The sequence below is a fragment of the Linepithema humile genome, chromosome 3, assembly GCF_040581485.1.
Source record: "Linepithema humile isolate Giens D197 chromosome 3, Lhum_UNIL_v1.0, whole genome shotgun sequence".
Taxonomy (NCBI): Eukaryota; Metazoa; Arthropoda; class Insecta; order Hymenoptera; family Formicidae; genus Linepithema; species Linepithema humile.
The window spans coordinates 9,943,121-9,960,094 of NC_090130.1; the positions used below are offsets into that span (position 1 = coordinate 9,943,121).

At 33.9% G+C, this 16,974-nt stretch overlaps 4 protein-coding genes across 4 annotated transcripts; all 4 read left to right on the plus strand.

Annotated features, from left to right (window-relative positions):
- The first annotated feature begins 2,644 nt into the window (after positions 1-2,644).
- Positions 2,645-6,247, plus strand: LOC136998579 (E3 ubiquitin-protein ligase cblA-like). Its single transcript, XM_067351502.1, has 7 exons — positions 2,645-3,350; positions 3,831-3,975; positions 4,049-4,137; positions 4,283-4,360; positions 4,491-4,655; positions 4,737-4,883; positions 4,970-6,247. The coding sequence occupies exons 1-7, from the start codon at positions 2,918-2,920 to the stop codon at positions 5,263-5,265; spliced, it is 1,353 nt and encodes a 450-aa protein (XP_067207603.1). The 5' UTR covers positions 2,645-2,917; the 3' UTR covers positions 5,266-6,247.
- A 3,553-nt stretch (positions 6,248-9,800) lies between these two features.
- On the plus strand, positions 9,801-11,816 carry LOC136998694 (uncharacterized). The gene is made up of 3 exons (XM_067351777.1): positions 9,801-9,929; positions 10,637-11,026; positions 11,169-11,816. The coding sequence occupies exons 1-3, from the start codon at positions 9,801-9,803 to the stop codon at positions 11,814-11,816; spliced, it is 1,167 nt and encodes a 388-aa protein (XP_067207878.1).
- A 139-nt stretch (positions 11,817-11,955) lies between these two features.
- Positions 11,956-12,396, plus strand: LOC136998695 (uncharacterized). Its single transcript, XM_067351778.1, has one exon. It carries the CDS (start codon positions 11,956-11,958, stop codon positions 12,394-12,396), a length of 441 nt encoding a protein of 146 aa, XP_067207879.1.
- A 945-nt stretch (positions 12,397-13,341) lies between these two features.
- On the plus strand, positions 13,342-14,082 carry LOC136998696 (uncharacterized). The gene has a single exon (XM_067351779.1). The coding sequence runs from the start codon at positions 13,342-13,344 to the stop codon at positions 14,080-14,082; it is 741 nt and encodes a 246-aa protein (XP_067207880.1).
- The last annotated feature ends 2,892 nt before the right edge of the window (positions 14,083-16,974 follow it).

A 16,974-nucleotide genomic window follows, 5' to 3' on the forward strand; every position in this document is an offset into this window, starting at 1 on the left:
AAACCCCCGAATAAGTTTTGAGGAAGGCATTTTACGAAAAAATGTTAAATACAAAAGTTTTAGGAAATTTCTCTGGCTTTTCAATGGTGACCTTGGATTTGACCTTGACCGTGACCTTGAAGATCATTTGAAGGTCAGAGTAATTTTTTTAAATGGAAACTCCTATTTTTGATTCCAAAATCTAATAGCTGGTGTCAAGAGCTTTTCAAAACACTATAATGAAGTTATTTTTCATTAAGTACTTTTCGAGTTATGAGGCTTGTAAATTACAGTATTTTGACATAAAATACAAAATATCTTGTAAAACATTCAATTTTTGGGAAACTTACCTTAATACTTTTATGCATAAAATAATGAGACGAATCAATTGGTATAAAGAAAACACATAGTTGCTTTCAAGAAAAAATATGTAGTTTGCAACATGCAACTGCATACTTTTTCTTGAAAGCAACTATGTGTTTTCTTTATACCAATTGATTTGTCTCATTATTTTATGCATAAAAGTATTAAGGTAAGATTCCCAAAAATTGAATGTTTTACAAGATATTTTGTATTTTATGTCAAAATACTGTAATTTACAAGCCTCATAACTCGAAAAGTATTAGGTCCTTGAATAAGTTCTCGCTGTTTCTTAAAAGATGGCGTAGCGGCACTCTGTGCATGGAATTTCGTACGGAAACGCATCAGCTAAGTAGTACTATATGTAACCTCAAATTCTAGTAGATACAGTTTACCACAGTGTCAACCACGTGTTTAATTACCTATTGCGAAAATGTCTACTTTTGTGCCAAATAAAGTGTTTTTGCGGGGAATTTTATTGCACTGCTTTATTCAAAAGAAATCTGCAGCTGAAGCACACAGAATTCTTGTTGAAACATATGGTGACAATGCTCTGTCGAATACAACATGCAGAGACTGGTTTAGGCGCTTTAAAACTCAATGACTTTGACCTTGAAGATAAAGAACGTTCTGGAGCACCGACAAAGTTTGAAGACGAAGAATTGGAGGCATTGCTTGATCTAGATCCATGTCAGACGCTAGTAGAGCTCGGGAAAACATTGCAAGTAGATGCGTCAACAGTTTCAAAACGTTTAAAAGCGTTAGGAATGATCCAAAAGTCATTTTGTTACATGACAATGCTCGGCCACATGTGGCAAAACCAGTCAAAACTTACCTGGAAACGCTTCAATGGGAAGTTCTACCTCACCCGCCGTATTCACCGGACATAGCCCCCTCGGATTACCACTTGTTTCGGTCGATGGCGCATGGTTTGAGCGAGCAGCGCTTCCATTCTTTCGAAGAAACCGAAAAATGGGTCGATTCATGGATTGCGTCAAAAGATGAATCGTTTTTTCGACGGGGGATTCAATTACTGCCAGAAAGATGGGAGAAAGTGGTCTCTAATGATGGACAATACTTTGAGTAAAGTTATTGTAAGCCTTATATTTTAAATTAATGTTTTTTTTTAACAAAAAAACAGCGAGAACTTATTCAAGGTCCTAATACTTAATGAAAAATAACTTCATTATAGTGTTTTGAAAAGCTCTTGACACCAGCTATTAGATTTTGGAATCAAAAATAGGAGTTTCTATTTAAAAAACCTAACCTAACCTTGAAATGACCTTGAAGGTCAAGCTCAAGGTCAAATTGAAGGTCACCGTTGAATTCCTCGTTGAAAATTACTTCAGAAATGACCTTGACCTTTTTCAAAAATACCTTACATGACAAAATATTCAGCCGTCCCGGGACTTAATTGACACCCTGTATATATATTTGCTATTAATAAATAATTATATAAAGAAAATTTTAGAAATTAATCTTTAGAAAAGGGGCAGATTTTTTCATAACTTTCACAGAGTTTAGAACATATGAAATTTCCATAAAACAATCAATACTTTTGTAAATATTGATAAAATTATTGCATATTTTAAGTAATAAATACAAAGATATTTTAAAAATATTGTTATAAAATATTAAAAAAATATATTTTAAAGTTTAAAGATACGAAGCTCTAAAAAAATTTTTAAGAATTTTTTCATGTAAAAACATTTTTAAAATTTATTTTGTTTATGAATACATCTGATAATATTATTTTTTATGGTATGTTACAAAGCAAGGCTGTATACTGTGCATTTTTAATTTTTTTTTTCTATCTTGCAAGCAATTAATAGATAAAAACGTATTATACGTGCACTGCTGACTTAAAACATGTTTTCCGCATGGGTTTTTCGAAATTTCTATGGGTGTCTGAATAACAAGAAAATGAGTAGGCTATCACAATGCTACAATAATATTAAGAACAATGTAAGATCAGCTTTATATACAGTATATTTATCGCATTTAATAGAGTTAACAATTGAATGAGAGATCGATAATTAATAATTATTATTTTTGATTGGAGTATATTATTAAAACGCGAACTGTTTTATTAGATTTCTCACATATTCAAAATATGTGAGAAATCTAATAAAACAGCTCGCGTTTACGCAATTTTTACACGGTACATCATTTTCAGTCCATATTATGCTCTTGTCAATATATGTGCCTGAAATGTTCTAGTCGTAATACCGCTTTTCTTATAACTACCGTGCTCGCCTTGCGCTTTTTCTCGCGATGTGCTTAGTTTTCTATCTATGCTCTTGTCGTTACGTGTCTGATGTGCTTCTAACATATTATCACTTTTGTTGTCATCATTCTCGTGTTTTATCCGACAAATACAGCGTATGCGTGCATTTTCCTCGCGATTTTTACGTGATACATAACTTTTATTCTTAATCATGCTCGAATATACGCCTGAAATGCTTTTTTGTCGTAATATCGCTTTTGTTGTAGCTATTGTGCTCATATTACCCATATTATTCAAATTGAAAATTAAAAAGTATTGTTAGTATTGTTTATCTTTTTTCGGAGTTCTTCAATGCAGACAGAATGTATCACACGTGACAAATATTATGTTTCTGCATTGATCAAAATCGTAGTAAATGTGAAAAATTGCATTGCATTAATTAAATTACATTTTTTATTTCAGGCTGTACTGCGTAAATGGCGCAAACTACGTCTTTCAAATGTTCCAAAAAAGATACTCTCAATGACTATGGCATTGCCTTTATTACCACCAGATATGTTTCAAGAAGCTTTATTAATAATACAAACCAAAGCTGATGAACTTTCTAATGAACATCCAGATATTTTACAATTTATGTCATATCTAAGACTTACTTGGTCTAACATGGCATTAAAAATTAGTACCTATCGTTGTCCTGTGCGTACTAATAATATAGTAGAAAGTTTTCATAACATTGCGGCACAAAAATTGGGAACAAGGAATATTAATGTTTGGACATTTCTAGGTAATTTTTATGTCAAAGTATTTTATATCAAGTATGAAATTCTATAATGTGTACGCGACTATTATATATTTTTGAAATAACGCATATTTATGAAATGCGTATATTGTATGAAATGATAAAAATGTATAAAAAAAAGTTACATGTATCATTTTACATATATAATACTGGATTAAAATATTTTTATTATAAAGTAGTTGCATTATATACGTATAACACATGTCACATTTTATCTATATTTTAAACGTGCGTTTAATATGAAAATTAAATGTAACATTTTTCCACATTGTGCAAAATTTCAAATATCCACTTTTTAAGTAAATTAAATAGATTTGTTTTCAGAAAGTAAGTCAAAATCAAGATTTTTTTGTTTGTCGCGAGCAATCACTCTTACCTTCCACTTCATTTCATACATTTCTCTTCCTGTGTTGCATTCTTTTAGCTCGCTTTGTATCTTATACATTGCTTTATCTCTTTTTCCAGATAAATTATCATATTTAATTACTGATCAAGAATTAGACTTACGTCGATTAAACAATGGTGTTAGATCTCGACGACTTCGCACAAGGGCAAGGAGAGAACTAGATTCTAAAATTATAAATGCGCAAGAGGATCTAGTAAATCAAAGGTAACATTTTGTAATAATTTATATATTAAATAAAATTTGATGAATTATGAATTAAAACTTCAATTTTTTTCAGATTGTCACTGAATGAATTTTTATTAATGTTCACCACCAACAATAATATCCTCCCAATGGAACAAATGGAACAAATAGTATCAATGGAAGGTAAATATGCTATATCTATATTATATTTATCATAAATACATGTTATAATGTTACAATTTTTATAACATTGAAAAATAAAATTATGTTAATTTATTACTACATAGATCTATTCTGAACTACTTTAATAATTGTTTATTATTTGCAGATGCTGAATTAACAACTGATGAACAAATAAACATGGAGTTGTTTTCAGATGATTTGGACGAAACTATTCAACAAACAAGTAAGTATTTAACTGCTTTAGTCTTTTTTCACACAGAACACAGTTAAATACAACAAATACAAAAATTTAATTACGTAATAATTATTATGGTACACTTGTTTTAAAAACAATTATTTTATTTTTGTTTTAGGAAGACAAAATAGACGCAGATCTCGACGCATACATAACAATGTACAGAGAGAGGATAATACATTAGAAGATAACGATGAAGAAAGTTCAGACATGCAGACAATAATAAATGAGAATGAAATAATTATTTCTGACACAGAGACAGAGAATACAATTGTAGTAGAAGGTAATTTATAAATCAAACTATTTTAAGGGAAATAATATAAATTATTAGATCTATAGTAAAAATTACACTTCTTTTTTGCAGATGAACCAGTAAACACAGAATCGCCTTCTAGTGAAATAGAACAAGTATGGGATACCAGGAATAACCAAGGAGAAATCCCTGCAAATACACAAGCAGTAAGACAACATCACGACATTACTTCTGAGAACAATATTGAAATAAATGAAGGTAATTACAGCTCAAATATTTTAAGGAAGATTAACATTAATCTTCAAAGTACATAAATATATATATTATTAATGTTTTCATTTTAGATGAATCGATTTACGAAGTACCCTATGATGATTACTCGTATTTGAATGACGCTAATGATGCTACTTCAGGCATTCCGTACCATCCTGTGGACTGGAACTTGGAGGATACAACTGCATCAGAAGAAGAATGTACGAAAGACATATGTACTGTGTGTCTTATAAACGAACGTACACATGCTTTTATACCTTGCGGTCATTTGGCTTGTTGCTTTTTATGCATCGAACGTTTAGAAGCCGATCGATGTCCGATATGTAACGTAACATATGATAATTACGTAAGAATTAGAAAACCATAAAACATTCATATCTATCTACATAAAACATTTATATCTATCCACGTAAAAAATTTAAATTTCAAAATTGCTGATATTAATATTACTTGATGAGTTTCGAGAATTTAAGTTTCAAAAACACTGATATCAATATTACTCGAATGATATCAATATTGATGACAAAAAGATTCTGTGATAGAGATAGATGTTTGTGTAATTTTACTTTGGAAAGATATATATATATATATATATATATATATATATATATATATATATACATATATACACATCTATAGATTGATTATACATTGTTGCAAGCGGAGTTAATAACTTACTTTAATAAGATAGATAAAAGTTCGATTCTTTTCTCCGATAATAAGTGCTAAACACGTTACACTTTTTTCTATTTGTCTACAGAGTGGTTCTACAGTGCATTGAAAATTTCGGTTTTTATCGCGAAGAATGACAACTTAATAATGGCTTTAACTGAAAAATACTTTGTATTGACTGACAATCAGGCGACAATTTGCGTTGTAGGATCACCCTCAGAATAATAGTTTGTATATTTTGAAAGATGTATAGATTATAGAAATTTCAGCTTTTTTCAGATTTATTTTAAGTCAAAATATAGGTATAATTTATAATCAGATACAGACATTCAATTTCTGTAAATGTATGTTTCTTGCGTCAAAGATATATGAATGTTTTTATTCTTTTTTTGTTACATATAGTATGAAACTGTGATTTTATTTTATACTATTATACAGCCTTAACCAAATAAGGCAAAGTACCTGACTTATTGTATGTATTTTATATATAATACCAGAGATTATTACCTAAATATAAGTAGAGTTGAGAAGTTGATATCAATTAAATGTACCGGAATGTCTTTGCTATAATGGTACGTACAATTTATTTTATCCAATCGCATTGAACATTTAGCTACAAATTGATGGATGACGTCAAATTTTTTAATTTTTTTCCTGTTTATAACTATGAGTAAGAATGACTATGAGTTATATCTTTCAAAAGACGTATCATTATAGAAATGGCAGCATTTTATATTCTAAGAAAAATGTATCTTTCGCATATAACGTAATTAGAGATTCCAATTTGTGCAAAGCTATAAGATGCCAAAGATACTTTTACTTTTTTCTGTAATACTGTTACGAATATGTACTAAGTGTTGTGATAGTTTTATACTTCTAAGTAATATAGGTCATTTATATGAAGATACAGATTTAATTTCTGCAAATGTATGTTTCTTGAGCCAAAGATATTTCAATTCTTATTTTTCACTTTAAACTATTGTTTAAATAAATATTTAAAATATAGTGTGCCGCATTTTATATATTTAGTATCAGTGCTTCGTTTTCATTTGAATATAAGTAGAGAACGTTTGGTATCTCACACATTTGCACAAATTAATTCATATGTAATCGATGAAATGTACCGTTATATCTGACTGTCATAGCTGGGATGATTACTATTTATTATATCCGATCGTTGCGAATATTTAGCTACAAGTTGATTGGCAACACACAATTTCGCATTCATTTCTTCATTACGTCTTATTAGAGAAAACCGTTCATATTTTCTCAGAAACGTACTGTTATAAAAATTCGCTCATATAATTACTCTAAGTAATTACGATTGACATACAAGTTAACATATAGAGATTTTACATTGTACAAATGTACAAAATGTCGAGATACTTTTATTACTTTTTTTAATAATGTAAATTGCTCTGTAATTTCGTGCTGTATTTTTTTTCAAAAGTATAAATATTGTAAAACATTTATTTCTTGTAACATGTAAATAAATATTTTATATGAATGCTGCTTATGCCTGACGCAGTTATAAGCTAAAAAGTTCAGAAATTGTTAAAAATAAAACATTTTTCTACCTAAATAATAAAACATTTTTTTTTCATGTCTCGATAAATTTTTCTTACATTTTACATTGACAGATCTAACCTAACCTAACCTAACCTTTCAATGTCATTTTTCTTTGATTTCACGCACTTTACGTTTATTAACCGGTATAACACTAAATGAACACACTTAGTTACATTTTTTACAAATTGTTCTTTATTTCTCACCATATATTACATATCAAAACGAATGGTACATATATCGCATACGTCTTATTTCACTTTCTGAGAAGTAACCTTTAATAATCTTTAATGTCACATGTATATTTACAATTTCACACTTCACGTTTATTTACCGGTATAAAATTCAATAAAAACATTGTATAATTATATTTTTCACAAATTATTCTTAATTTATTTCCATATATTACATATCAAAACGAATGGTATATGTATCTTTTCGTGTCCAAGCGAACGCACAATTGAGCGATGCACAACTGAACAGTGCGCAAATAAACGGTGTCCAAACGAACGGTGCGCAACTTTCTGTGTCCAAACGAACGGTGCGCAACTTTCTGTGTCCAAACGAACAGTGCGCAACTTTCTGTGTCCAAACGAACAGTGCGCAAATAAACGGTGTCCAAACGAACGGTGTCCAAACAAACGGTGTCCAAACGAACGGTGTCCAAACGAACGGTGTCCAAACGAACGGTGTCCAAACGAACGGTGTCCAAACGAACGGTGTCCAAACGAACGGTGTCCAAACGAACGGTGTCCAAATGAACGGTGCGCAACTTTCTGTGTCCAAATGAACAGTGCGCAAGTAAACGATGCGCAATTGTACTGTGTCCAATTGAACCGTGCGCAACTTTCTGTGTCCAAATGAACCGTGTCCAAATGCAACGTGTCTAATTGAACCGTGTCCAAGTGCACCGTCCCCTGAAGAACATCTACAATGAATTCGTCCAGAAAAAGATCAATACTGGCTTCAGGCATCAATACAGGTTTTTTTGGTCCTTTATAAATCCCTACAATTTCAGGATTGCTGCCCGGAATGTTTGCGATCGAACACTGAATCGGCCAAATCTGCATAGTGCCAGACTTATTTAATCTGGCACCATCAGTGCTGAAATCAATCTGGAGAACGTTCGGAATCAAGTTTGGTAGAGTCTTCTGCAAAATACGAGTAAGGGCCTTTTCAAAACCAACATGCAAATATTCTCCTGGATAAACGTTGCGTATCTGAGGACCAACTCGAGGAGTGTTTAAGAGAGTTTGCGTATCTCGTGGGAGATAAACGAGTTGCGAAAGGGATCGCAATGTTTTTAAAATAATGTTTCCTTGCATATGCGTGAGATTTCCCTTTATAAAAGCCGATGCTAGAGATTCTCGAAATGCATGCGCAGGATTCATCATCTCTTTAACATTGCAATCACTTGCACAATCAGAAATAGTACTTTCGGGATGGATTATACTAGCACTGTTGACATCATCCACTGCTGTTACGAAAGAAGAAACTTTAGTATCAGGTTCACCAACAACAACAGACATTTGAGAATCACAACAATTGTCAGGGGACAATGGTACGACATCGATATTACAAGGATCGTATGCAGCCTGCGCTGCTGGATTAACTGTCTGTACATGGCCACACGATTCATTGCTTTGCCGCAGTTGTTGACGGAAACTGTTTTGTTGGCGTAACGTTAACTTAAAAAACGGTTTACGTCTCCGACAATTTTTCAAATTTTTGCCAATTTTGAAGGAATTTATTTCACTTTTTATGTGAATGCTATGTAAAATAAGAAAATGAGCTAAACGACGCCGTATACGACGCAAGATTCTGCGAGTTATCCCGAGGAAAATAAATCAGTTTCCTAACCACTCTTAGCAGCTAGCGTCAAGAACCTATTATCAATGGAGGACAACTGATGAGTGGCCTAAAATTCGAAAAAGAATATTGCATTAAATCGCATGATTGTGTAAAAGAGTGATCATTTTATTAGCACAATATTGGTATAATACAATATCGCCCACAAGTTCGGGATTGCGTTTCAAAATTATGCGCTAAAAAATCTGTATAGTATTTTTGGATAGTTGAATAAGATAATCACCTCACATTACTTTTTATCAAAATATTATTTATTTATTATAAATAAATTATCAATGCATATGTGCTCTTATATATGCAAGATAACTCGTGTATGCTCTTAATATGTGTGCAAGATAATTCGTGTAATACATGCAACGTTATGAAATAACTTAGTCCGTTGAGAAATAGCAAGAACTGTATGTAACATACATTTATGGAATATATTTGTTAGGTTTAATTAACGTATGCAGATAAAGTTCAAAATTAGCAGATAAAGTTCAAAAATATTTATCTAATTATTTAAATAGTACAGGAAATTTGCTTATATAAAGAAAAATAAATCACTAATGCGTATGCTCTTACGTGTACAAGATAACTTAAACGAGACGGAATCATCTACTCCTTTTACCTGCAACGTACTACACTCTCTATGCACTCAAAATAAATATATATTGAGAATAAAATTAATAAACAACAATCATAGAAAATATAGCTTCTAAGAACGTGTTACATCGATAATCATGCAGATAGAGGAAGACGAGAGAAGAGAGAAGATAGCAGTAGAGAGAAAGATGTTATGGTAGACGCGAGGTTATGGTACTTACTACTGATCTTCGAATGCCGCCGAGGGGGCACGTCGAGGAAGCACGTCGAGGGGGCACGCCGAGGAAACACGTCGAGGAGGCACGTCGAGGAAGCACATCAATGAAGCACGTCGAGAGGGCACGTCGTACAAGCACTCGCGCCGCACTATGAGACGAGACCAGACCACACTACGAAACGCGCGAGACCAAAAAGCGCGGGATGATCGCATCAGTACTGATCACGTGATGTCACAATGGAGACGCGAGCAACACGCAACCGTAGTGGCGATAACGCACACGAGCGAAAACCGCATACGTGTGAGCTCGGCGCTTCGGCTAGCTTTGGGATAGTAGAAGAGGACAGATATACTGTTTTCTGTCCCCTTCTTAATAATGTTATGATGTCGACAAATTGTCGACAAAATGTAATTCAAAAAATGCAACGGTAATATTCGGTAAATATTCTGCAACATGTGTAAAACGTTAGATATCATGCGTGTCATCAGTTTGCCGTCATGTTGCCATCACGATGCGAGTTCATCGCGTGCCGTCAGTTTGCTGTCAACATGACGTGTTATTAATCCTCAACGTGTGCTCTTAAAATTTCATAAACTGATGATGTCTATTTGTCCTCATGTTGCTAACTCAATTGCACGTTAGATTCTGATGTCAGCAAATTGATGGCAACTTCACAGCAACCCGTGCAGTGCATTAGTTTGCCTAATATGCTAAATCACGCTTGGCTATCTGGGAATGATCAACGTTTGCATTAAGTCACGTTTTAATAGTTTCAGTGGGAATATAGATTGTATAGTTTTACCTAAAATTACTCAAAGATTACCGCAGGTGATAATCTCAAAGCAACAATTAGAAATACCTAAAAATTTAAAGTTGGCTGATCCTAATTTTAACGTGCCTGCGAATATTGATATGTTGATCGGTGCGGAATTATTTTGGACACTTATTTGCGTTGGTCAAATTAGACCTTCCCGAACTCAGCCAACTTTACAGAAGACTCTTTTAGGATGGATCGTATCTGGTCCAACGACGAACACTCTTTCGGAGTCACAAAGATCAACTACCAATTTTTTGGCTGTAACAGAACAATTGAATCAAACACTCTGCCGATTTTGGGAAATCGAGCATTTAGAAACATTTCCGAAAGGATCACCAGAAGAACAAATTTGTGAACGTCTTTTCATGGATACGACACGACGCAACAATGAAGGTCGTTTTGTAGTTTAATTGCCAATCAAGACAGACAAATCTCACCAATCTTGGAAATTCCGAGGAAATTGCCATCAGTCGTTTTAAGTCTTTAGAAAGACGGCTTACAAGATCACCAAAGATATATGCAGAATACAAATCATTTATGCAGGAATATCTACAACTAGGTCACATGCGTGAAATTACCGACTTTAAATCAACTAACAAGACTTATTATTTGCCACATCACGCTGTGTACAAAGAGACAAGTACCACGACCAAGTTAAGAGTCGTTTTTGATGGCTCGTGCAAATCGTCTACTGGCATTTCACTAAATGACTTATTGATGGTCGGTCCCACAATCCAGGATGATTTATTTTCAATATTAACGAGATTCCGCACAGTCAAATTCGCCGTAACGGCTGATATAAACAAAATGTACAGACAAGTCTTGGTCGATTGCAATCAAACTTCACTTCAACGTATTGTGTGGAGAAATTCAAGCAGTGAGCCAATTCGAACGTTTGAATTGCTCACTGTCACATATGGCACAGCCTCTGCACCATTTTTGGCCATTCGATCTCTCAGAAAGCTTGCAGAAGATAACATCGTCAATTATCCAATTGGGTCCAAGGCAGTTCTAAATGATTTTTACGTTGACGATTTAGTGACTGGAGCAAATACTTTACAGGAATCATTGACTATCAAAAAGGAAACGTCACAACTATTAATGGAAGGCAGATTCCATTTACGAAAATGGGCCTCTAATGACCCAGCACTTCGTGATAATCAGGCCCCCATAATCTGGGATTGCAAGTAGCGATCACTTCAAGTTTTCCAGCATCTTGAATCTTCCACCGTTGGTAACACTTACTAAAAGAAGCATACTTTCAAGAATATCTTTGATTTTTGACCCTCTCGGACTTCTTGGACTAGCCACAGTTACTGTTAAAATCATCATGCAAGATCTTTGGCGCCTCAAAGTGGATTGGGATGAATCATTGCCTTTAAATATCAATACCAAATGGAAACAATACGAATCTGAGTTGCCAGCTTTAAGAGAGATAACTATTCTTCGACGTGCTATCATCCTCGAAGAACACATCAGTCTACAACTTCACGGATTTGCTGACGCTAGCGAGTCAGCCTATGGGGCATGTATCTATTTACGTACCACCGATGTTGATGGAATGCATTCTTGTAGACTACTTTGTTCAAAAAATCGTATAGCACCATTAAAAGGTTTATCCATTCCACGTCTTGAGTTGTGCGCAGCTCTGTTATTAGCACAGCTTACCGACAAAGTCATGAAGTGTCTAAAGGTCACAATAAACTCAATTCATCTGTGGACTGACTCCACCATAGTGTTGGCCTGGCTGCAGTCAGTTTCTCGCACCTGAACTCCATTTGTCGCTAACCGTGTTGGTGAAATCCAACAATTGACTGCTATACAAGATTGGCACCAAGTAGTCAAGACAATCCTGCTGATCTTCTTTCCAGATACCACCAGCCTCATTATCTCAATCACAGTTTTGGTGGACGGGACCATCATGGTTAATTCGTGATAAAAACGAATGGCCTCAAACTCCAATCGTTATCAAGCAACAAGATATTCCAGAATTTAAGTCCGTCTCCATCTCTGATTACTCAAAATCCATATTTTGGATATTTTCGAACGATATTCAAGTTTCATGAAACTTCTCAGAGTAGTAGCATATACATGTCGTTTTATCAACAAATTAAAGCAGAAGGTCAAACCCTCCAAAGATTTTTCGTCGATTACTAACACAAATCACCATATCTTGCCTGAAGAGATAAATCATGCCACTCAAGTTCTAGTTAAATTAGTGCAAAGATCACACTTTTCCAGAGAGCTGAATATACTTTCAAATCAACAAAATCTCAACAAAAACAGTCCTATTCTACGATTAAATCCATTTATTGACAAAGCAAAAATCTTAAGAGTCGGTAGTCGCCTCAATTTATCGGACCTTTCATTCAGTACCAAACATCCAATGCTGCTTCCAGGGCATCATTCACTGGCACGTCTTATCGTTAGACATGAACATGAAAGACATTTCCATGCTGGCCCCCAGGCTACACTAGCCGCTGTACGTCAAAACTTCTGGTTGATTTCGGCCAGGGATGTTGTTCGACAAATCACTCGCAAGTGCACAATTTGCTTCCGGAGCGCTCCAAAAACAGCATCGACACTCATGGGAGATCTTCCCAAGGCCAGAATCACAGTTCCTACACGAGTCTTTGAAAAATGCGGGATTGATTATGCTGGCCCGTTTTACTACAAAAATGGATAAAAAAAAACAGCCAAATTATTAAAGTGCTACATGGCAATCTTTGTCTGTTTTGTAACCACTGCTGTTCACATTGAATTAGCAACAGACTTGTCCAGTCAAGCATTTTTAGATGTTTTAAAACGCTTCATTTCTAGAAGAGGATACCCTACAGATATCCATTCTGACAACGGTTTAAATTTTGTCGGCGCTGAACGAGAGCTAATGGAACTATTCAAATCTCAAGATAACCAACGACAAATTAATCATTTTATGGCTTCCAAGGGAATTAATTGGCATTTTATAACACCTAGAGCGCCTCATCATGGTGGTCTATGGGAGGCAGCTGTCAAGGGAACCAAACGTCATCTTTATCGGATAACCAAAGAAGCTCATTTAAAATATCAAGAATTGGAAACCTTGTTGATCCAGATTGAAGCAATTTTAAATTCTCGACCGCTGACGCCATTGTCTTCTGATCCTTCTGACATGACACCATTAACTCCCGGACATTTTTTAATCGGGAGTCCATTGACTTCTCTTCCGGAACCATCGTTGGAAACAGTTCCTATTAATCGTCTCTCACGCTGGCAACGCATCGAACAGATGCGACAACACTTCTGGCAAAGATGGGTCCAAGAATATCTGCATCAGTGGCAGCAACGAACTAAGTGGATGATCCAAGATACTCCATTACGTGTCGGACAGATCGTCCTTCTAAAAGAGGATAACACTCTTCCATTATCATGGCCTATGGCATGGCACATTTCATCATATTACAAACATCGTTATTAAAATGGGTTCGAATAAAATTGAAATAACTGGAACGCATTTTTTGTCTCCGCGTATATTAAAATTGAGAAGAAGATAAACCCACAATAAATTAAAACTTGTTTAATAAAGATAGGAGATCAAAGGTCAGGTGATATAGATGTGATATAGAGCATTATTATAACAGAAGATTAATTTCTGAAATGATTTTCATCAAGAGACAGTCACATGGCATAATATGTTCAAAGTGATACGGGTTCGTTGCCAGCGTCATACAGTCACATCATTGAGTTTACTATCTCCTCTTTAAATCCCCCCCCCCTTTTTGCTTCCTAACTTCCTACCTATCCTCCTCTTTCTGAATTTGCCGTTTGCTCAGAATAAGATTTGTGCTCGACTAAGTGAGACGTCTGACCTCTTAAGTGTGCTCAACGAATTTAGAGGTTTAATTAAGTCTTTTAACGTCAATAATGACTAACAATCTGTATTTCGAGCTAACTTTATCAACGAACTGTATAAAACACTGACCATTAATTATGTTTTAAGATTTCATTCTGGTATGTAATTTATTTATTTTATTTTATTATCCGAACTTCGACTTGATGATTTTATGATATTATATACTATTATATTTGTCATTAGATTTAAACTATTCTGAAGATGGTCAAAAATTATTGACCGAAACGTCAAATAAATATCACTTCAAAAAATAACTCTTGGCACGATCAACCCCAGCCTGACCTTTGATCTCCTATCTTTATTAAACAAGTTTTAATTTATTGTGGGTCTTCTTCTCAATTTTAGTTAACTTTTCTTCCTCAAATATGTGATAACATGTTATTCTTATATTTATTTAACGACTATTGCGCAACACAAGTGCGGTATAAGCGACCATTAAACGATGTAAAAATTGTTATAATACGACGACTATTGTTAATAAAAATATCCTTCTTTCAATTCCTGTTAATAAACAGAAGAAAAAAGTTTTGATCTTAATGAATTATTAAATGTAACATTTTCTCATTGGTGTCAATTACACAACGAATCATGTGAAAATTGTACAGGAAATGACATATTATGTAAAAGTGAATTAATATTAACCGGAGATATAATTGTCATGCATTTAATAGCAATTCAAGACGGTATATCAACAAAAACAGATAAGTTTACTTTACGTGCTGTCCCAACAACTAAAATAAATATTGCTGGACAATTCTACAAAGTTATGAGTGCTATATTCCATCATGGATCATGTATTGAAAATGGTCATTACACAAGTATATGTAGAGAAGAAATGTCTAATACTTGGATTGAAGCTGACAATGCGCAAATTAGAAAAAGACAATGGCCTAGAGGCGCTAAAGATATCTGTATCATTTTCTTACAGAAAATTGATAAGTAATTGGTGGTATTATTTGATCATATCTTTTGATAATAAATGGTAAAAAGAATTGTCATATATAATCAAATATTTTATTAAAATATGTTCACTGATGACGAAAATCTTTATGGATAATCAAATATATGTAAAAAAAAGAAAATAAAGAAAGTTAAGCCAATGACGCTTAAATTAGACAAATACAATGGCCTAGAAACGATTTGTTTGATATTTACATAATTATATATAACTTTGTATTATTACAACATTAATCAAAGAGGACCGTTTTATATGACGGGGGTGGTGGTGGGACTCTTTAGCAAAATCTAATTAATTATTTCACAATTGTTATTTCACTCTAAAATATCAATATAAAGTTTATATATTTAGTAATATTTTTACTGAAAAAAAGAAATGATATCCATCAATCAACAAATTACCTTTTTAAAAAAAGGTAAAAAAAAGGCGCCAAGTACACGCAAACCTTCCAAAAAAAAGTTGTTGTATACACGCAAACCTTCCAAAAAAAGTTGTTGTATATTACAAAAAAGTTGTATATTTTATATCAACAAATTACCTTTTTAAAAAAAGGTAAAGAAAAGGCGCCAAGTACACGCAAATCTTCCAAAAAAAAGTTGTATACACGCAAACCTCTCAAAAAAAGTTGTTGTATATATAAACACGCAAACCTTACAAAAAAGTTGTTGTGTATTTTACCTTACAAAAAAGTTGTTGTATATTTTAAAATCAACAAATTACCTTTTTAAAAAAAGGTAAAGAAAAGGCGCCAAGTGCACGCAAATCTATTAGGATATTCGCTAGGATCACAGGGTCGGGTATAAAACAAGATGAGAAGCACTTCTCCGTAGTAGACTACTGAACATACTAACTGCTTTATTCGCATATACCGAAAATATAGGAGAGTAGGGATAAACAAAACATAAACGTATACGCATGCAGCGCGCTCTTAGCCTTATCGGCATTAATATAAACATAATAGAGTACGCATGAATACTGTCGGTAACTCAATACTCCCCCTGAATACGAACTCTATTATATGAATCAATCAAATGATTTCACGCATTCCGCGCTTCTAAGTGATGTAAAACGTTCGCGCGGTAATGGTTTCGTGAACACATCCGCCAATTGGTCCTTCGACGGAACAAATTCTACTTCAATTTCACCTGTCATGTATTTCTCACGAGTGAAGTGATATTGTACATCAATATATTTTGTTCGATTCTTATTCTCGTCTTTCTTGATAAGTGAAATTGCCGCTTGATTATCCATCTTAATTGATGTGCCATTGCTCTGTTTCTTACCTATGTCTTTAGTATGTCTAAGTAATCGTCGCAACCAAATTGCTTCTCGAGTCGCTGCGCATGCCGCAATATACTCCGATTCGCAGGTCGAGAGTGCTACTGTCTTTTGCCTCTTTGCAGTCCACGCAATGATACCTCCGTTCAATATAAATGCATTACCCGACATTGACCGACGTGAATCGACATCACCGGCAAAATCAGCGTCCGAATAACCAA